Source organism: Brienomyrus brachyistius, chromosome 1 (assembly GCF_023856365.1).
Source record: "Brienomyrus brachyistius isolate T26 chromosome 1, BBRACH_0.4, whole genome shotgun sequence".
Taxonomy (NCBI): Eukaryota; Metazoa; Chordata; class Actinopteri; order Osteoglossiformes; family Mormyridae; genus Brienomyrus; species Brienomyrus brachyistius.
This window is the reverse complement of record NC_064533.1, coordinates 29,291,216-29,314,047: the sequence shown is the minus strand read 5'-3', so window position 1 is coordinate 29,314,047 and position 22,832 is coordinate 29,291,216. Positions and strand designations below refer to the sequence as shown.

The 22,832-nt window shown below is 43.3% G+C and overlaps 1 protein-coding gene across 1 annotated transcript in view; it reads left to right on the top strand.

Annotated features, from left to right (window-relative positions):
• Positions 1-22,832, top strand: part of LOC125742321 (protein NLRC5-like) — a 165,273-nt gene that overhangs the window by 5,349 nt on the left and 137,092 nt on the right. Inside the window, exons 2-18 of the mRNA XM_049014227.1 lie at positions 1,134-1,206; positions 6,428-6,541; positions 6,731-6,844; positions 9,947-10,031; positions 11,057-11,084; positions 11,873-13,649; positions 14,636-14,809; positions 15,172-15,345; positions 16,323-16,496; positions 16,723-16,896; positions 17,981-18,154; positions 18,377-18,550; positions 18,781-18,954; positions 19,186-19,359; positions 19,973-20,146; positions 20,379-20,552; positions 20,771-20,944. Coding sequence (XP_048870184.1) covers positions 1,184-1,206; positions 6,428-6,541; positions 6,731-6,844; positions 9,947-10,031; positions 11,057-11,084; positions 11,873-13,649; positions 14,636-14,809; positions 15,172-15,345; positions 16,323-16,496; positions 16,723-16,896; positions 17,981-18,154; positions 18,377-18,550; positions 18,781-18,954; positions 19,186-19,359; positions 19,973-20,146; positions 20,379-20,552; positions 20,771-20,944 — 4,055 coding nt within the window. The 5' untranslated portion in view covers positions 1,134-1,183. The remainder of the gene's footprint in view (positions 1-1,133; positions 1,207-6,427; positions 6,542-6,730; positions 6,845-9,946; positions 10,032-11,056; positions 11,085-11,872; positions 13,650-14,635; positions 14,810-15,171; positions 15,346-16,322; positions 16,497-16,722; positions 16,897-17,980; positions 18,155-18,376; positions 18,551-18,780; positions 18,955-19,185; positions 19,360-19,972; positions 20,147-20,378; positions 20,553-20,770; positions 20,945-22,832) is intronic.

Genomic DNA, 22,832 nt, shown 5'->3' with positions numbered 1-22,832 from the left:
CTCCATTAGGTATGTGTGGGGTTTGCATGTTCTCTCTTGTTGTTGTTGGATTTCCTTCAGGTACCTCGGGTTTCTCCCCCACAGTCCAAAAACATGCTGAGGCTAATTGCCTGTAGGTGTGAATGGTGTGTGTGTGTGTGTGTGCCCTGCGATGGGTTGGTGCCCCATCCTGGGTTATTCCCTGAGTTCTGCCCATAGGTTCTGCACCCCCCGTGATCCACAATAGTTACTTCTTTTTTTTGTTAGTGCTATACACAGCAACTGGTGTAATGACATTGTACAGTAGTATTATCCTGGTACTACTTAACTCTTTTCTGTTTTTTTCCATATTTTAGTATAGCTGTCAGCTATGATATTGGTTGTCTAAAATGAAATGTATATAATTCATAATACTGTAAGACCATGAATAACTTTGCGATAGGCAAACTGTAATATTACTGAATTTTAGGTGCAAATAAGTCTATTGCTGGGAGAAATGTCGCTATTTAAAAAAACCTAAACTACATATATTTTTTGGAACCAAAACAGAAATTGACTGGGTAACATATTACAGTTAAATTTATAATGCTACCCAGCAGATTTTATGATTGCAACTATTTTTGCCATTGGGTGACTGTTATCATCATGGGGTGACTGTTATCACCATGAATACCCAGCATCTGGTGGTGATAGTTTTTTCATTCAGAAGGAGTTGACTATAGTATGTCAAGTGCAATATATGTGGTGTATCAGCCAGTGCCAAGTGCAGTCACATACTACTAGAGAAAATGTCTCTCTTGTGCAAATGAAATACTGAGGTCATATTTATTCATCATTAATGAATTGTGACACATCTTTTAAGTAGCAACTATGTTTGCTCATTATTTGTACTTCAGTAGTAACTAAGTATTTGTATCCCCTCAACTAAAGTGTTACTGAAAGCTCTGTAGTGACACCTACTGAGGTGGCATATAGACGGGTTATGGAGCTATTGCTAAGAAAATCAATAAATTAGAATTGACGACAAAAAACAAGCTCTCAACAGCAGGCTCTTCACACTTAGGGTGGAGTAAAAGAGGTTACTAAACCTTTAACTTGTTTAATAATTTGCCATTTGTTGTTTTGCATTAGACCATGTTTGTTTTTCTGCACAGGAGTTTTGTATTTCATCTTGGCTTTGGTGAGGAGGAGCACTGACTCTGAAATGGATGATGGAGAAACCCAGAGGTGAGTGGATGTGTGTGTGTGTGTGTGTGTGTGTGTGTGTGTGTGTGTGTGTGTGTGTGTGTGTGTGAGAGAGAGAGAGAGAGAGAGAGAGAGAGAGAGAGAGACCGAGCGAGAGAGAGAGAGAATTTGAAATAAACCACACAAACAGGAGACAGAAACAACAGAGGACCCAGATGCTTGATACAGAGGGCTTTACTTAACAATCCAGGCAGACAGAAACCAAATCAAGAGACTGGAATTCCAGGCAGCCAGATACCTGAGAAGGTCAGTCCTATGAAGATCCAGGAGACAGGGAACAGGCACACCAGGCAGGATGGTCAGGCAGGAGCATGCAGGGCAAGAACAAGCAGGGTCGGAGTCACACAAGAGATGAGAGACAGGTTTAGAGAATTGCTCAGTAGAGTGCATCAGAGACAACAATAATTCGCTGTGGACACATGGGTGAGTGAGATTTTTATAGAGTGGCATGGGTGAAGAGTTGATTTCTGCACAGTACGTGTGCTCCGCCCTTCAGGAATGACAGTCATATAAAAGAATAAAAGAAAACAATTTAAATTTTAACATGAGGTCTTCATTAATCACTGTACAGACCGCTCCTGAACACACTACATACAATACATACACCATGTATTTGGAAATGTTTGTAAAAATTTAAATCAACCATCCTCAAATTTCACCAACCTTCTGAAAATAATTATCGTATAATGGTCTGAAATTGGTGCTATCCTGTTTTGTCTGTTAACATATAGTATTGCCATTTTCACCTGTCCAATAATAAAATGAATCAGCTAACACTTGATATTTTACAGCATATTAAAAAACTGGAATAAAAACCTATCTAAAGAAAGACTCTCTAAAGGATTCAAATAAATTCTACAGGACTGAAAATGAGGGTGATAACCTGAAACATGCTGAGGGAGCAAAAAGGACAATCTTTGTTAACCACTGGGTTTGAAATGGAAGTAAGAGAAGTGACCACAACAATCCCCCGAATAATCTTCCATTGCAGGTCATCAGCTTTTACCACTTGTATAACACTCTCCTCTATGGCTTAACACCTAGACTAAAAACATTTAGCAAAATCAAACTCCAACACAGCAAAGTATTACCTGTATGTAAATTATTCAGTGTAACCGAAGAATTACCAAAGCCAGGGCATATATAATGACACAACAGAGAAAAATAAACATTTGAAACATCCACTTATGCGTGTACTTAGAGAGAGAGAGAGAGAGAATGATAGGCTCCAACCCCCCAGTACATAGGGTATAGAAGTTGAATGTATGAATGAAGGAATGTTCTTATGCTCAGCCACACAGCAAGTGAACTTATTGACAATGTTTGCGTTCAGTATTTCGTGTGCACTGCACTGAGTGGCTACTGAGTGCAGATGGTACTGATGACTGTCCAATAGACTACTGTTATTCAGGAACAATTCATTCACTGATCTTTTCAGTCACTGTAGTGATTTGTTGAGCTTGTTCACTGAGTGATTCTTCATTCAGTTCATTCATTGACTGATACTTGGCTCAGTGATACCCAATCTTTGGTCACCCACCAGTGCAATGATACACGCATCCATCCATTTTCCAAACCACTTATCCTTCTCGGTCGCAGGGAGTCTGGAGCCTATTCCGGAAGCAATGGGCATAAGCCAGGGAACAACCCAGGATGGGGGGCCAGTCCATCGCAGGGCACACTCACACATCAGTCACTCACACATGCACACCTATGGGCAATTTAGCAACTCCAATCAGCCTCAGCATGTCTTTGGACTGTGGGAGGAAACCGGAGTACCCGGAGGAAAACCCACGACAACATGGGGAGAACATGCAAACTCCACAAACATGTAACCCAGACAGAGACATGACGCCCCCGCAATGATACACAGATGCCTGAAATAGTCAGTATGGAGACTATAATCAGTAACTATAAAACATAACAAACAAAATATTGTTGAAAGGTAAAGTGTCGAGAGGGTTGGGCAAAAGACAACAAAAGATATCTAAAAAATTTCGGATTGGTGATTTGTTTTTACACCATCTTAAGCTTTGACTCCTCCCGTTAAGTACACAAGAAACAAAAAGAAAAAGGAAAAAACAATAAAAACGCAAGAGAACTGATAAATAATCATCAAGCAAAAGGAAGCACGTGCAACAATCAGACTTAACTGGATCAGAATCAGATGGATCCCCTGGATGGGACACCAGTCTATCACAGGGCACAAGACAGGGGTACATCCTGGATGGGATACCAGTCTATCACAGGGCACAAGACAGGGGTACATCCTGGATGGGATACCAGTCTATCACAGGGCACAAGACAGGGGTACATCCTGGATGGGACACCAGTCTATCACAGGGCACAAGACAGGGGTACATCCTGGATGGGATACCAGTCTATCACAGGGCACAAGACAGGGGTACATCCTGGATGGGATACCAGTCTATCACAGGGCACAAAACAGGGGTACATCCTGGATGGGATACCAGTCTATCACAGGGCACAAAACAGGGGTACATCCTGGATGGGATACCAGTCTATCACAGGGCACAAGACAGGGGTACATCCTGGATGGGATACCAGTCTATCACAGGGCACAAGACAGGAGTACATCCTGGATGGGATACCAGTCTATCACAGGGCACAAGACAGGGGTACATCCTGGATGGGATACCAGTCTATCACAGGGCACAAGACAGGGGTACATCCTGGATGGGATACCAGTCTATCACAGGGCACAAGACAGGGGTATATCCTGGATGGGATACCAGTCTATCACAGGGCACAAGGCTGGGGTACACCCTGAATGGGATGCCAGTCTATCACAGGGCACAAGACAGGGATACATCCTGGATGGGATACCAGTCTATCACAGGGCGCAAGACAGGGGTACATCCTGGATGGGATACCAGTCTATCACAGGGCACAAGACAGGGGTACATCCTGGATGGGATACCAGTCTATCACAGGGCACAAAACAGGGGTACATCCTGGATGGGATACCAGTCTATCACAGGACACAAGACAGGAGTACATCCTGGATGGAATACCAGTCTATCACAGGGCACAACACAGGGGTACATCCTGGATGGGATACCAGTCTATCACAGGGCACAAGACAGGGGTACATCCTGGATGGGATACCAGTCTATCACAGGGCACAAGACAGGGGTATATCCTGGATGGGATACCAGTCTATCACAGGGCACAAGGCTGGGGTACACCCTGAATGGGATGCCAGTCTATCACAGGGCACAAGACAGGGGTACATCCTGGATGGGATACCAGTCTATCACAGGGCACAAGACAGGGGTACATCCTGGATGGGATACCAGTCTATCACAGGGCACAAAACAGGGGTACATCCTGGATGGGATACCAGTCTATCACAGGGCACAAGACAGGGGTACATCCTGGATGGGATACCAGTCTATCACAGGGCACAAGACAGGAGTACATCCTGAATGGGATACCAGTCTATCACAGGGCACAACACAGGGGTACATCCTGGATGGGATACCGGTCTATCACAGGGCACAAGACAGGGGTACATCCTGGATGGTATACCAGTCTATCACAGGGCACAAGACAGGGGTATGTCCTGGATGGGATACCAGTCTATTACAGGGCACAAGACTGGGGTACATCCTGGATGGGATATCAGTCTAACATAGGGCACAAGACAGGGGTACATCCTGAATGGGATTCCAGTCTATCACAGGGCACAAGGCTGGGGTACACCCTGAATGGGATACCGGTCTATCACAGGGCACAAGACAGGGGTATGTCCTGGATGTGATATCAGTCTATCACAGGGCACAAGGCTGGGGTACACCCTGAATGGGATACCGGTCTATGACAGGGCACAAGACAGGGGTACGTCCTGCATGGGATACCAGTCTATCACAGGGCACAAGACAGGGGTACATCCTGGATGGGATACCAGTCTATCACAGGGCAGAAGACAGGGGTATGTCCTGGATGGGATACTAGTCTATCACAGGGCACAAGACTGGGGTTCATCCTGGATGGGATATCAGTCTATCATAGGGCAAAAGACAGGGTTACATCCTGAATGGGATACCAGTCTATCACAGGGGACAAGGCTGGGGTACACCCTGAATGGGTTACCGGTCTATCACAGGGCACAAGACAGGGGTACATCCTGGATGGGATTCCAGTCTATCACAGGGCACAAAGCTGGAGTACATCCTGAATGGGATACCAGTCTATCACAGGGGACAAGGCTGGGGTACACCCTGAATGGGATGCCAGTCTATCAGAGGGCACACAGCTGGGGTACACCCTGGATGGGATACCAGTCTATCACAGGGCACACGACAGGGGTACATCCTGAATGGGATACCAGTCTATCACAGGGCACAAGACAGGGGTACATCCTGGATGGGATATCAGTCTATCACAGGGCAAAAGGCTGGGGTACACCCTGAAAGGGATACCAGTCTATCAGAGGGTGCACAGCTGGGGTACACCCTGGATGGGATACCAGTCTATCAGAGGGCACACAGCTGGGGTACACCCTGGATGGGATACTCGTCTATCACAGGGCACAAGACAGGGGTACATCCTGGTTGGGATACCAGTCTATCACAGGGCAGATGACAGGGGTACATCCTGGATGGGATACCAGTCTATCACAGGGTACAAGACAGGGGTATATCCTGGTTGGGATACCAGTCTATCACAGGGCAGAAGACAGGGGTACATTCTGGTTGGGATACCAGTCTATCACAGGGCAGAAGACAGGGGTACATCCTGAATGGGATTCCAGTCTATCACAGGGCACAAGGCTGGGGTACACCCTGAATGGGTTACCGGTCTATCACAGGGCACAAGACAGGGGTACATCCTGGATGGGATTCCAGTCTATCACAGGGCACAAAGCTGGAGTACATCCTGAATGGGATACCAGTCTATCACAGGGCACAAGACAGGGGTACATCCTGGGTGGGATACCAGTGTATCACAGGGCACTAGACAAGGGTACATCCTGGATGGGATACCAGTCTATCACAGGGCACAAGACAGTGGTACGTCCTGGATGGGATACCAGTTTATCATAGGGTATACACCTGTATATCTAATTTAGAGACATGACTTAGCCTAACTGTGACATGGGGAGAACATGGAAGTTACAGAAAATCATAGTCTTATATTAATTTTCAGCAGATTGATGTGCTGATGTGGCCTTTTATAGGATACAGATGGAGAGATCAGGCTCTCCTTTACCCAGCTGTGTGTCTATGAAGAGTAACAGGTCAATGGATCCTCCAATTCACTTGAACACAGGAGATATTCCATTTGACAAAAGGTCAGTTCAATACTTTTTTATTTAATTAAAGTGAACAAAAAAGCTTTCTGTTGTCACTCCTTTTCTTATTACACTCTTCCACAAATGATTTCTCGTTCACAATCCAAATTACATATATAGGAATGAATGCATAAAAATGAAGCTTATTATGTCTATATATAATGATTAATTTCTGTGCTCAATGATTAGGATACAGATGGAGAAATCAGGCTCTCCTATACCCAGCTGTGTGTCTATGAAGAGTAACAGGTCAATGGATCCTCCACTTTTCTTGAAGAAAGGAGATATTCCATTTGACAAAAGGTCAGTTTAATACTTTTATATTTAATTAAAGTGAATTATTCTTCTGTCATGTGTTCAGTGCACACAGCAGGTAGCTAACCAAAAGCAGATGGGTTACTGCAAGGCAAAGTAGTATTATCAAAGTAAAGTAAAACAAAGAAAAAAGAATTACCGTAATTAAATTTTTCCATATGCTGTCATGTATAAATCCTCCAAAATGAACACTTTATGCAGACTACTTGATTACTGTCACGATCACTCTTGGCAGGGGAGTGATCGTGCGAGTAGGCGGGTCAGGAACGAGCAAGGCAGGCGGAAATTAGGGTAAAACTTCGGGTTTAATCGGGAAACAGATCGGACGACAGGAACGGGCACACACCATCACCTAACCACAATGACGGACAGGAGAAACAGGTCAGACCAGGTTTGTTACCCTGGGTACACCCTGGATGGGATACCAGTCTATCACAGGGCAAAAGGCAGGGGTACATCCTGAATGGGATACCACTCTATCACAGGGCACAAGACAGGGGTACATCCTGGATGGGATACCAGTCTATCACAGGGCACAAGACAGGGGTACATCCTGGATGGAATACCAGTCTATCACAGGACACAAGACAGGGATACACCCTGCATGGGATACCAGTCTATCACAGGGCACAAGACAGGGGTAGACCCTGAAAGGGATACCAATCTATCAGAGGGCGCACAGCTGGGGTACACCCTGGATGAGATACCAGTCTATCACAGGGCAAAAGGCAGGGGTACATCCTGAATGGGATACCACTCTATCACAGGGCTCGAGGCTGGGGTACATCCGGAATGGGATACCAGTCTATCACAGGGCACAAGATAGGGGTACATCCTGGATGGGATACCAGTCTATCACAGGGCACAAGACTGGGGTATACCCTGAATGGGATACCAGTCTATCATAGGGCACAAGACAGGGTTACATCCTGAATGGGATACCAGTCTATCACAGGGCACAAGGCTGGGGTACACCCTGGATGGGATACCAGTCTATCAGAGGGCACACAGCTGGGGTACACCCTGGATGGGATACCAGTCTATCACAGGGCACACGACAGGGGTACATCCTAGATGGGATACCAGTCTATCACAGGGCACAAGACAGGGGTACATCCTAGATGGGATATCAGTCTATCACAGGGCAAAAGGCTGGGGTACACCCTGAATGGGATACCAGTCTATCAGAGGGCGCACAGCTGGGGTACACCCTGGATGGGATACCAGTCTATCACAGGGCAAAAGACAGGGGTACATCCTGAATGGGATACCAGTCTATCACAGGGCACGAGGCTGGGGTACATCCTGGATGGGATACCAGTCTATCACAGGGCACAAGACAGGGGTACATCCTGAATGGGATACCAGTCTATCACAGGGTACAAGACAGGGGTACATCCTGGATGGGATACTAGTCTATCACAGGGCACAAGGCTGGGGTACACCCTGAAAGGGATACCAGTCTATCAGAGGGCACACAGCTGGGGTACACCCTGGATGGGATACTCGTCTATCACAGGGCACAAGACAGGGGTACATCCTGGTTGGGATACCAGTCTATCACAGGGCAGAAGACAGGGGTACATCCTGGATGGGATACCAGTCTATCACAGGGCACAAGACAGGGGTATATCCTGGTTGGGATACCAGTCTATCACAGGGCAGAAGACAGGGGTACATCCTGGTTGGGATACCAGTCTATCACAGGGCAGAAGACAGGGGTACATCCTGAATGGGATTCCAGTCTATCACAGGGCACAAGGCTGGGGTACACCCTGAATGGGATACCGGTCTATCACAGGGCACAAGACAGGGGTACATCCTGGATGGGATTCCAGTCTATCACAGGGCACAAAGCTGGAGTACATCCTGAATGGGATACCAGTCTATCACAGGGCACAAGACAGGGGTACATCCTGGGTGGGATACCAGTGTATCACAGGGCACTAGACAAGGGTACATCCTGGATGGGATACCAGTCTATCACAGGGCACAAGACAGGGGTACGTCCTGGATGGGATACCAGTTTATCATAGGGTATACACCTGTATATCCAATTTAATACTTTTATATTTAATTAAAGTGAATTATTTTTCCGTCATATGTTCAGTGCACACAGCAGGTAGCTAACCAAAAGCAGATAGGTTACTGCAAGGCAAAGTAGTATTATCAAAGTAAAGTAAAACAAAGAAAAAAAATTTCCATATGCTGTCATGTATAAATCCTCCAAAATGAACACTTTATGCAGACTACTTGATTACTGTCACGATCACTCTTGGCAGGGGAGTGATCGTGCGAGTAGGCGGGTCAGGAACGAGCAAGGCAGGCGGAAATTAGGGTAAAACTTCGGGTTTAATCGGGAAACAGATCGGACGACAGGAACGGGCACACACCATCACCTAACCACAATGACGGACAGGAGAAACAGGTCAGACCAGGACTTAAATACACCAAGACTAATCAAAGGAATCGGACAAAGCTGGAGACGATCAGGGAAGCACACGTGGGTAATCAGGGGGCGTGGCACACACCAGGAGTGGACGAGCCGGGCATGACAATTACTATAAGTGAAATATTTAAACAGTATCTACAGGAATGATTCTGTCCCGAGCTTTTTGATCCATATAAGTAGTTGCTCACTATAACCATGATCACTATAAGCGGATTCCACTGTATAATGCTTGTGATTAATATTACAGCTGTTATGTCTTTTTCATTGAAAGTATTATGAATGTAGTGCTCTAACACGTTGAGGGTGTTATTCTTAGTTCATGTTCCATGAATGCATTATGAAAGTGCAGTGAATGTTCTATGAATGCATAATGAATGCATTATGAAGGAGCAGTTCATGAAAGTTTTATCAAATATAGCTTATTATGTCTAAATAAAGATATAACCATTTTTCTCTGTGCACATTGAGTAGGATACAGCAGAAGAGATTAGACTCAACTGTATCCAGCTCTGTCCAGTGGGGTTTTTGCCAATGATGAAAGATGAATGTAAAGTGCAACTAAGATACTGCTGTATAAATATGCATACTACATGTCTCAAAGAGAATAACACCCATCTCCATACCCGTTTTATTCATAGAGAACGACAGTATAGATTTGATCGAGGGAAGCCTGGGATTCTGTCTGCAAACAGCCATCAGATGGATTTGTCATCCACATTCCAGGTGTCGTATTATACAGTCTGCTTCCTTCTTCTTGTACCAGAATACAAGTTATATTTCATTATTCTATTAGAATAGCATAAGAAGTTTTGGTGCAGTTGCTGCACAAACAGACAACATGGTAAAACAGCATGCTCCCTGAACTTTTGCTTTTTTAATTGAATGTATTCAAATATGGATACTTATGGAAGGTTTCATTGGACCCACAGAAGACAATCCACAAATATGTTCCATGATCCACAAATATTTCACTATCAACAAATACTGTATGTGTTTTTTATTTGTGTTTTGTAAAAATAAAATCCACAAAAACACAGATCAATTTGTACACGTGAAACATTTTGCACATTTGTGGATCACTTCCTGTCTATTTGGGGAACATTTGTGACTTTGCTCCTATTTATTTGTCAATTTTTGTTAAAATTTCATACCACACTGAAAATGGAGCTTTTGTAAAACTCCATGAAAAACAGAGTTTTTGCCTTGTAATGTTAGAGTGTGTGCCTTTTGCTGTTACCATTGCCTATTTTTAGCGTAGCAGAACGGGTAATAAGGTTTCGGATAAGCCAATATGGCTTTACGGTTAGAGTTATATCGCCACCTGTTGGTTTGGCAGACTCTTGACAGCACGTTTTAGTGTTTTCATGTGGACAGAGGGATGGGCTCCGGACCCCCCCCCTGCGACCCAGTAGGATAAGTGGTTTGGAAAATGGATGGATGGATGTGGACAGAGATTTTTTTTAATAACAGAGGAGGAAAATGTTAAACATACCAGTGTACGTGTGGATAAGGCCTTAGTTCCACAAATATACAAAATCTGTTTGTATATATTGCTCCTTCTTTTTGTGGATATAATTTTACGCAAAACATAAAAAATGTGTGTTTGTGTATTGATGATCATGGTACGTATTTCTGGATTGTCTTTGTGTTACAAATAATAAAGTCCAATAAAAACTTCCATAGATACTGATGATGAGTGCTGTTCTGTCGGTTCTTGTTTACAGTTTTATTCTTATTTTGCATTTAAGATGGATCTTGCTGATGTGCTGGAACAGAGTAAGAGCTTTTGATTGTTTATGTGTCCATCATGTTGTAACTGTATAGGTTTATAGTCTTTGTTTTGTATTATTATGACGTTGCCAGATCACCAGTTTTTAACATGGTCAATGCTGAATATGAGGGAACATTGAATGTAAACTCAGCAGTTTTGCGACACCCTGATTCATCAAGTGGAATCTTAAAATCCCAAAACAGACTTATACATACGCACTCACAGAATGATACTATCGGATTTTGTTTAAAGCTTATCTTGTGGCAATATCATCCATCCATTTTCCAAACTGCTTATCCTACTGTGTTGAGGGGGTCCGGAGCCTATCCTGGAAGCAATGGGCATGAGGCAGGAAACAACCCAGGATGGGGGGTCAGCCCATCGCAGGGCACACTTACACACCATTCACTCACACACATGCATTCCTACAGGCAATTTAGCAACTCCAATTAGCCTCAGAATGTTTTTGGACTGTGGGGGGAAACCGGGGTACCCGGAGGAAACCCCATGACGACATGGGGAGAACATGCAAACTCCACACACATGTAACCCAGGCGGAGGCTTGAACCTGGGTCCCAGAGGTGTGAGGCAACAGTGCTAACCACTGCACCACCATGCTGCCCCCGACAATATCATATATTTTGAAATTAAATTACTTGACATTATATTTACCAGAAATAATCAGTGTGATATTAAAATGTTTTAATGTTTATTAGAGCTACATACAACATACATGGTACGGAAGCATGTGTTTAATCATGAATTATATAACCATGAAAATTTGTTTTTGCAGGTAAAATGTTGATGGTTTCTGAGAAAAAACTAAAACAAACACTGCAGAAGAGGTTTCAGTATGTGTTTGAAGGACAGGCTAAGCCAGGAAAATCAGTTCTGCTCAAGCAGATTTACACAGAACTCTATATAACTGAGGGTGGAACTGGAGGTGTGAATGATCAGCATGAGGTCAGACAGATTGAAACATCATCCAAGAAACCTACAGCACAGGAGACTGTGATCAAATGTAATGACATCTTTAAAGCACAACCTGGACGAAAGTCACAGATCAGAACAGTGCTGACAAGAGGCGTGGCTGGTATCGGAAAAACAGTCACTGTGCAGAAATTTATTCTTGACTGGGCTCAAGGATCAGCAAATAAGGATGTTCATTTAGTATTTTCACTACCTTTCCGTGATCTGAATCTACTGAAGGAGAAAGAATACAGTCTGACACAACTACTTCACCACTTCTTCCCAGAAATCAAAGAGCTTGGACCAGCTCAACTTTGTAATTGCAAAGTATTGCTCATCTTTGACGGTCTGGATGAGTGTCGCCTTCCTTTAGATTTCCAGGCCAATGAGAGTTGGTTTGATATAGCAGAACCGGCATCATTAGATGTGTTACTGACAAACCTCATTAAAGGAAATCTGCTTCCCTCTGCTCTCCTCTGGATAACTTCTCGCCCAGCAGCAACCAGTAAGATCCCTCCTGACTGCGTCCATCAAGTAACAGAGATACGAGGATTCAATGATCCTCAGAAGGAGGAATACTTCAGGAAGCGATTCAGTGATGAAGACCTGGCTGGCAGGATTATTTCACATGTGATGTCATCAAGGAGCCTGTACATCATGTGCCACATACCAGTCTTCTGCTGGATTTCAGCCACGGTTCTTGAGAGACTGTTTAGTGAAGCAGGCAGTGACGAAATCCCCAAAACTCTTACTCAGATGTACACACGTTTTGTTATATTTCATACTTCCTTGAAAAATCAAAAATATCTCAGGAAACAAGCAGCAGAGCCCTTTTCAGAATCATTAAGAGTAAATAAAGAATTCCTTTTGAAACTGGGGAAGCTGGCTTTCCAGAATCTCCAAAGTGGAAATCTTATCTTCTATGAGGAAGATCTGAGAAAAAGTGGCATTGATGTGAGTGAAGCTTCAGTCTTCTCTGGAATGTGCACAGAAATATTTAAAGAGGAGACTGGATTGTGTCAAGAGAAGGTTTACTGCTTTGTACATTTGATTATTCAAGAGTACTTGGCTGCTTTGTATGTGTTTTTTAAACATGTAAACCAGAAATTCAGCTTCACCAAATTTATCTCACAACGAAAACACACTGCTCTACTAAAGGAGGTAGTGAATGAAGCTTTACAGAGTAAGACTGGACACTTAGATCTCTACCTCCGCTTCCTGCTTGGTCTGTCAATGGACTCATGTCAGGCTCTTTTACAGGGCATTCTGTCACATACAGGAATTATATCCCATGACACACAAAGAACGGCCAGCTACATTAAGGAGAAGATTAGGGAGAATCTCTCCTCAGAAAGGACAATCAATCTGTTTCACTGTCTGAATGAACTAAATGACACCTCTCTGGCTGAGGAAGTCCAAAGTTACCTGAGATCAGGAAGACTTACGACAGAAAGTCTCTCACCTGCACAGTGGTCAGCTCTGGTCTTTGTGCTGCTGACTTCAGAAGGGGAGCTGGATGTGTTTGACCTGAAAAAATACATCAGATCAGATGAAGGTCTTCTGAGGCTGCTGCCTGTGGTCAAGGCATCCAGAACAGCACAGTGAGTCCTGGGTCACTTGTTGGGTTACACTGTCTGTATAATACCTGTAGAGTATAACTAAATCTTACTCAAGTAAATACCATCGTTTATCCTCAGGAATCACTTAAAATACAAGATAATTTTATTAATTTTATGAAATTTCTAATGAAATAAAAGAATCTACAAAACTGAAACGTTACAGACAGTTTTTTTTGCAGTGTGGGACAGAACAATATAGAAATTTTTTGGGTTTTGAAAACTGAGAAATACATAAGCGTTCCCTTATTTTTGCTATTTTTGTTTATATAATAGCATTAAGTAAACAGTGTACATATTATTCTAAACTGAATGTATAAGGAAATCCATCCATTCATTTTCTGAAACCGCTTGTCCTATTCAGGGTTACGGGGGGACCGGAGCCTATAGATGCAAGACAGGGAACAACAAAATGGGGTGCCAACCCATCACAGGGCACACTCACACATCATTCACTCACACATCATTCACTCACACATCATTCACTCACACATGAACACCTATGAACAATTTATCAACTCCAATTAGCCTCTGCATGTTTTTGGACTTGGTGGGGGGGGGGGGGGCAGACTACCCAAAGAAAACCCCACAATGACACAAGGAGAACATACAAACTACATACACATGGAACCATGGCGGAGACTTCAACCCAGGCACTAGAGACGACAGTGCTAACTACTGCACAATCATGCCATGCCCCCAGGCATAAAGATCTATTAATGTAACCAGCATTGTTTCATGTATCATGGCATGAGCGGCATTGAGTTTCAGTATCGGGGGGACAATAGGGACAAAACCATAGTGCAGTACAAGACAAAGACAACATAATTCAATGCCAATACAATGAAATACAAAATACAGAGTAATATAGGAATTTTAGTCACCCTAAGGTGCCTGGAAAGGGAGATGTGTAGGATGTGTAATGTCAGGGGTGTGTGGAGATGTCTAATATAACATGCTTTCCTCTTCAGGTTGAGCAGCTGTAACCTTACTGAGAACAGCTGTGAACTGCTGTCTTCAGCTGTCAGTTCAAACTCATCATGTCTGATGGAGCTGGATATGAGTGACAATGACCTGCAGGATTCAGGGGTTAATCTGCTCTCTGCTGGGCTGGAGAATCCAAAATGTAAAATCAGGTCACTCAGGTGAGTTTTTCCATACTGTTAGCGGTCAAAAGTCACTAATCTAATGAATTTAGGTAAATTATGCTTAGATTAAAAAATACCAGATGATTTTGATTGCTTTATGTGTCTGATTGATTACTGATGTGAGCAGTACTCTATTTTTCATGTTAGGCATGAAAAGCATCAGAAAAACATTATAAGATCATAAATGCATTTTTCCTCATATGAGAGATGAACACAGAAGGTAGTAAAACCCCTAAATATAAATATGAAGGAACAAATGCCATATGATGAAAACGACGACTCTCTTTTTAGAGTCCCTTGCTTTGGGTAACACCTCGGTAACAGTACTGGAGAATAAAAAGTTTCTCTCCTCTTTACAGGCTGTCAAGCTGTAGAGTCACAGATACAGGCTGTGCTTCTCTGGCTTCAGCTCTGAGGTCAAACCCCTCACACCTGAGAGAGCTGGATCTGAGCTACAATAACACAGGAGACTCAGGAGTTATACAGCTCTCTGCTGTTATGAAGGATCCTACATGTCAGCTGCAGATACTCAGGTTAGGAGCCACAATTGAATAAGAAATAATTATTCACATCTGGGGGGTGGCATGGTGGTGCAGTGGTTAGCACTGTTGCCTCACACCTCTGGGACCCGGGTTCGAGTCTCCGACTGGGTCACATGTGTGCGGAGTTTGCATGTTCTCCCCATGTCGTCGTGGGGTTTCCTCTGGGTACTCCGGTTTCCCCCCACAGTCCAAAAACATGCTAAGGCTAATTGGAGTTGCTAAAATTGCCCGTAGGTGTGCATGCGTGAATGAATGGTGTGTGATTGTGCCCTGCGATGGGCTGGCCCCCCATCCTGGGTTGTTCCCTGCCTCGTGCCCATTGCATTTGGGTTAGGCTCCGGACCCCCCACGACCCAGTAGGATAAGTGGTTTGGAAAATGGATGGATGGATATTCACATCTGTGGGCATTACAGTACTTGTTAAAATAATGGGGTCATTAATTGCAGCTTCAACTCGAAATTGGGAGTTGCATTAATTAATTGTAGTTGTAACTGGGAATTTGTTCAAATATAGTAACATTTTATTATGAAGTCTGTGCTGGAGTTTAGCTATGAACCAGGCAGCAGTGGGTGTATGTACATCAGTACTGCAAAGGCTGTATTTATTGAATAACAGTGCAGCTGAAGTCAGGAGACAGGAGTAACTGGCAGGGACTGTGAGAGACGGCTGGCGAGTCCTCACTCCATGCCAGAGGGTCTGAGAGTAAGAGGGGGGTGTATGGCAGTGGGTGGTCTCTAAAAGGGAACAACAGGAGGGGAGAAACTGAACCAGACAAACAGAAAGACAAAAGAATGATAGAAGCGTCACTCAGGCTGTAGCAGGCAGAGACACACAGACACCTGTCTGTCAGTCAGAGTGACACGTGTGTGTAGATCCCAGAGAGGTGCTGTCATGATGGTGTTTCCTTAATGAACTGATTTATGGGTCCAGACCTGAGAGTGAAGAGTTTCTCTCCTTCTCTTTACAGGTTGTCATTCTGTAGAGTCACAGATACAGGCTGTGCTTCTCTGGCTTCAGCTCTGAGGTCAAACCCCTCACACCTGAGAGAGCTGAATCTGAGCTACAGTAACACAGGAGACTCAGGAGTGATACAGCTCTCTGCTGTACTGGAGGATCCTAAATGTCAGCTGCAGAAATTCAGGTTAGGAGTCAGATTGTTTCCTTGCAAGAAAAACTGTATAGCAATGTTTATATATACACTTCTTCTAACTGTCTGATGAAATGAATGAACAGTTTCATAATTACAGTAGTAGTAAATTAGCTATTTCATTAAACATAAATGCATATAATATAAATACTTTCCTTTCTGAATTGAGCTGTGTGACCAGAGCTGAGAGCGTGAAGAGTTTCTCTCCTTCTCTTTTCAGGTTGTCAGGCTGTAGAGTCACAGATACAGGCTGTGCTTCTCTGGCTTCAGCTCTGAGGTCATACCTCTCACACATGAGAGAGCTGGATCTGAGCTACAATAACACAGGAGACTCAGGAGTGATACAGCTCTCTGCTGTACTGAAGGATCCTAAATGTCAGCTGCAGATACTCAGGTTAGTAGTCAGACTGTTTCCTTGTAAGAAAAACTGTATAATAAAATGTTTAAACAGCATGAAATTATTTTACATATTCGTTGCAACTTTATATTAGATGAGATAACTGTTTCATTAAGTAAGGAATAATTGACGACGGGCCGTTGAATTATTAGAAAATAATGCACACCCGAGGTGGTAATGCGGCCACGACGCGAAGCGGAGTGGCCGTTACACCTCGGGTGTGCATTATTTTCTAATAATTCAACGGTCCGGAGTCAATTATTCCGCTTATACTACGGTTGCCACACCTCAAGACATCGATCAGATGATATATTTCAAGGGATTCGTCCGGTTTTTCTACTTAAATCGCTATTGTGAGTAGGATTATTTCTTCCGCATCTCATCCAACGACTCTTTTGCTAGTTCCAAAACGTCATTTTAAAGCTGGCAATGGAGGCTTGAGCCGTTGATAGCAGACTAATGCAGTTAATAATGAAGTTATTAGAAAGAGAGCGAGAGAGACAGAGAAACAGAGAGAGAGCTTGTATGAATTAGGCTACCTCTGTGTGTCCCTCAACAGTGTTCTGAAGCACCGTCTCTAAACTGTAAGTCTGCTTTAAGATGCAGCGCTGTTATTACCTCGCTAGTGAGAAATGTCATGTGTAGCCTTTAAGTTGGTACACTAGGCTAACTAATACTGCTGCAGCCCAGTTGTTGAAAGTTTCATATTCACCGTAAATATTAAAATTTGCTTTCGGAAAATCGTCTGTCATGTTGTTGTTTTTGTTAGTCCTGTGTGCTGTATAGGTACTGTATGCTAATTTCCGTTATTACAGTTAACTATGCGAAGTGATATGGAACTGTAATGCGGTCAAGAGAGCTGCCTGGAACTACGTTCGCCGTGCGTTTCCCTGAAAATAATTGCACACCTCAGAACGTTCGTCAGCCAATCAGATTCAAGCATTCAACGGTCCCGTAGTATAACTAGTAGTAATTTTGCTATTTAACAGTAAATATGTTTTCATTCAGATACTTTCCTCATTGAACTAAGCTGTGTGTCCAGAGCTAAGAGAGTGAAGAGTTTCTCTCCTTCTCTTTACAGGCTGTCAGGCTGTAGAGTCACAGAAAAAGGCTGTGCTTCTCTGGCTTCAGCTCTGAGGTCAAACCCCTCACACCTGAGAGAGCTGGATCTGAGCCACAATAAAACAAGAAATGCAGGAGTGATACAGCTCTCTGCTGTACTGAAGGATCCTATATGTCAGCTGGAGAAATTCGGGTTAGTAGTCAGACTATGTGCAAGCAAACGTGAATAACATTGTTTAAATTGAAATAATTATATACATTTTTTCTAACTCTGTGATAAAATTAACTGTTTCATAATTAGTAGTAAATGATCAATTTCATTAAAAATAAATATTTGTGATATAAATACTTTAATCTCTGATCTGAGCGTTTGTCCAGAGCTGATATTGAAGAGTTTCTCTCCTTCTCTTCACAGGCTGTCAGGCTGTAAAGTTACAGATGCAGGCTGTACTTCTCTGGCTTTAGCCCTGATGTCAAACCCCTCACACCTGAGAGAGCTGGATCTGAGCCACAATAAGACAGGAGACTCAGGAGTGATACAGCTCTCTGCTGTACTGGAGGATCCTAAATGTCAGCTGCAGATACTCAGGTTAGTAGTCAGACTGTTTCTTTGGATGAATATTGGTATAACAATGTATAATCAGCATGAAATTGTTCTATGTATTTATTTCAACTATATGTTAGATGAGAGAACTGTTTTATTGTTAATAGTCATTTAGCTATTTAACAATAAATATTTTTAATGTACATACATTCCTCACTGAAATGAGCTGTGTGTCCAGCACTGAGACTGAAGAGTTTCTCTCCTTCTCATTACAGCCTGTCAGGTTGTAGAGTTACAGATGCAGGCTGTGCTTTTCTGGCTTCAGCTCTGAGGTCAAACCCCTCACACCTGAGAGAGCTGGATCTGAGTGACAATAAAACACGAGATTCAGGAGTGATACAGCTCTCTGCTGTACTGAAGGATCCTAAATGTCAGCTGCAGATACTCAGGTTAGTAGTCAGACTGTTTCTTTGGATGAATATTGGTATAACAATGTATAAGCAGCATGAAATTGGTCTATGTATTTATTTCAACTATATGTTAGATGACAACTGTTTCATTATTAATAGTAAATTAGCTATTAAATAATAAACGTGTTCCAGTGCGAATACTTTTCTCACTAAACCGAACTGTTTGTCCAGAGCTGAGAGACTGAAGAGTTTCTCTCCTTCTCTTTACAGGCTGTCAGGCTGTAGAGTCACAGATGCAGGCTGTGCTTCTCTGGCTTCAGCTCTGAGGTCAAACCCCTCACACCTGAGAGAGCTGGATCTGAGCTACAATAACACAGGAGACTCAGGAGTGATACAGCTCTCTGCTGTACTGAAGGATCCTAAATGTCAGCTGCAGATACTCAGGTTAGGAGCCACAATTGAATAAGAAATAATTATTCACATCTGTGGGCATTACAGTACTTGTTAAAACAATGGGGTTATTAATTACAGCTTCAACTGGAAATTGGCAGTTTCATTAATTAATTGTAGTTGTAACTGGGAATTTGTTAAAATATAGTAATATTTTATTATGAAGTCTGTGCTGGAGTTTAGCTATAAACCAGGCAGCAGTGGGTGTACGAGCATCAGCACTGCAGAGCCTGTATTTACTGAATAACAGTGCGGCTGAAGTCGGGAGACGGGAGTAAATGGCAGTGACTGTGAGAGACGGCTGGCGGAGTCCTCACTTCATGACAGGGGGGTCTGAGAGTAAGAGGGGGGTGTATGGCAGTGGGTGGTCTCTAAAAGGGAACAACGGGAGGGGGGAAACCGACCCAAACAAACAGAAAGGCAAAAGAAGGACAGAAGCGTCACTCACGCTGTAGCAGGCAGAGACACACAGACACCTGTCTGTCAGTCAGAGTGACACGTGTGTGTAGATCCCAGAGAGGTGCTGTCATGATGGTGTTTCCTTAATGAACTGATTTATGGGTCCAGATCTGAGAAAATTGAAGGGATTCTCTCATGCCCTTTACAGAATGTCAGGCTGTAGAGTCAGAGATAATGCTTGTTCTTCTCTGGCTTTGGCTCTGAGGTCAAACCCCTCACACCTGAGAGAGCTGGATCTGAGCCACAATAAGACAGGAGACTCAGGAGTGATACAGCTCTCTGCTATACTGATGGATCCCAAATGTCAGCTGCAGAAACTCAGGTTAGTAGTCAGACTGTTTCCTTGCAAGCAACATGTATTACAGGAAGTATAAAACGTAATTATGTAAAGCCATAGAGAGTATTTGGTATGAACGGACTGTTTAATTATTTCAGGTCCAGTGAGTTTGCTGTTTGTTTAAGAATAAATATATTGTAATACAAATATTTTCCTCACTCAACTGAGCTGTGTGTCCAGAGCTGAGCGTGAAGAGTTTCTCTCCTTCTCTTTACAGGCTGTCAGGCTGTAGAGTCACAAGTACAGGCTGTGCTTCTCTGGCTTCAGCTCTGAGGTCAAACCCCTCACACCTGAGAGAGCTGGATCTGAGCTACAGTAACACAGGAGACTCAGGAGTGATACAGCTCTCTGCTGTACTGAAGCATCCTAAATGTCAGCTGGAGAAATTCAGGTTAGCAGTCAGACTATGTGCAAGCAAACGTGTATAATAATGTTTAAACTGAGATAATATTATATGTTTCTTAAATATGACAAAATGAAATTTTCATGAATAGTTGCAAATTAGGTTTTTTGTTTAAAAAAAATGTTTGTAATTTAAACACTTTTCTAACTCAACTGACCTGTGTGTCCAGCACTGAGAGTGAAGAGTTTCTCTCCTTCTCTTTACAGGCTGTCAGACTGTGGAATCACAGATACAGGCTGTGCTTCTCTGGCTTCAGCTCTGATGTCAAACCCCTCACACCTGAGAGAGCTGGATCTGAGCTACAATAACACAGGAGACTCAGGAGTGATACAGCTCTCTGCTGTACTGAAGGATCCTAAATGTCAGCTGCAGAAACTCAGGTTAATAAACACAATATTACTTTACAAACAATGTATATAAATACAGAAACATTCTTATTATATGTGATCTACGACTCATATGGAGCACTGTTCTTTTTCTAATCTTAATCTAATTAAATATCCATCCATCCATTTTCCAAACCACTTATCCTAGTGGGTCGCGGGGGGTCCGGAGCTTATCCCGGAAGCAATGGGCACGAGGCCGGGAACAACCCAGGATGGGGGGCCAGCCCATCGCACGGCAGACTCACACACCAATCACTCACACATGCTCACCTACAGGCAATTTATCAACTCCAGTTAGCTTCAGCATGTTCTTGGACTGTGGGGGGAAATCGGAGTACCCGGAGGAAACCCCACGACGACATGGGGAGACATGCAAACTCCACACCCAGGCGGAGACTCGAACCCGGGCCCCAGAGGTGTGAGGCAACAGTGATAACCACTGCACCACCATGCCGCCGCCTAATTAAATATAATGCCATTAAATATATGGCAGCATATTTATTGCGTGGAATCCAAGTTAGATATGTAGTTTACTGAAAAGTCAAATTAAGTATAGGCAACAGCATGTGTGCATTCACAAATACATTACCCCTGTTTTACCAAGCATATAGAGAAGAGGAACGCTAGTTCAACTGATTTTAAATCCAGGCATTTTTTCTTATTTCTGTCTTTGTCTGGCTTGTTAAACTGACTGCAGTAACAGCTGTAGACACGCTGCCATTTAGCTTTTTTTGTCACACCGGCACATGTATTTCCAGATACAATGGTTTGGGGTTCCCAATATAGGGGTTTTGGACAATATAAAGTCTGCACATTCCTTTCTTTGTCATGCCCTGTCCTTCTCTGCCACACCTGTTGTTTGTTTTGTCTTGCCTCTCATTTCAACCCATGTGTGAATCCCTCCAGCTGCCTCTCATTTACTACCCCATCAGTCTTGACTAAATCGTCCTGTGCTTCCCAGTCCTGTCATTGATGTCACTTCCTGCTTGTGCTTGAGTGTGGTCCCCATACTCATGCCCTGCCTGATACTCTTCTTCCTGTTTTGACCCCTTGTGGCCTGTTTGGTTTGGTCCTGCTTCTGTTTAATTTAATTAAGTCATTTTTTGGAGCCCCTATCCCTGCCCTCGCCTCCTTCTATGCCCCGATGTAACAGCTAATACATATTAAAATACACAATCTGAGAAATTCCTTTTCCCCCTCTTGTTCGTAGCTCAATTTTCTCTGAAATGGCTTTGCAAACCTAGTGTGTGTGTTTTTATATACATGTGGCTAATTTGCATTGACAATGTAGGGTAAGAAGTGGATAGAAATGGAGCGATGTCTTAATCGTGCACACATCAAGTCAAGTCAAGTAGGTTTCTAATGTCATTTTTAACCATACACAGTTAATAGAGTACACAGTTAAAAACAAAACAATGTTTCTCTCCGACCAAGGTGCAACATAAATTAACACAGGGTACCTAGGTGTGCACCTGGATAACAGGCTGGAGTGGACTGTGAACACAGAGGCCTTGTAGAAAAGGGATTAGGTCATCTCTACTTCCTGAGGAAGCTCTGGTCTTTTGGAGTCTGCAGGTCTCTGCTACAGCAGTTCTGCCAGTTTGTGGTAGAATTTGTTAATGTCTCTGTGATACATGGGCTTTATGTGGTGTTGGGCATTTCAGGTCCATAGGCTACAAATCCTGACCAAGATTTTGTTTCTACTAAACAGTTGAGTACTCTGTGACAGACTCTTTATGATTAACTGGTTGATAGAAATCTGAAATGCCCAACACTGGATTCATTAATGTATGATGAGTATCATTGTTTATGCACGATTTTTAGGACGGTGGGCAGTGGTGGCTTAATGGTTAGGGAAGCCCAGTCGTAATTGAAAGATTGC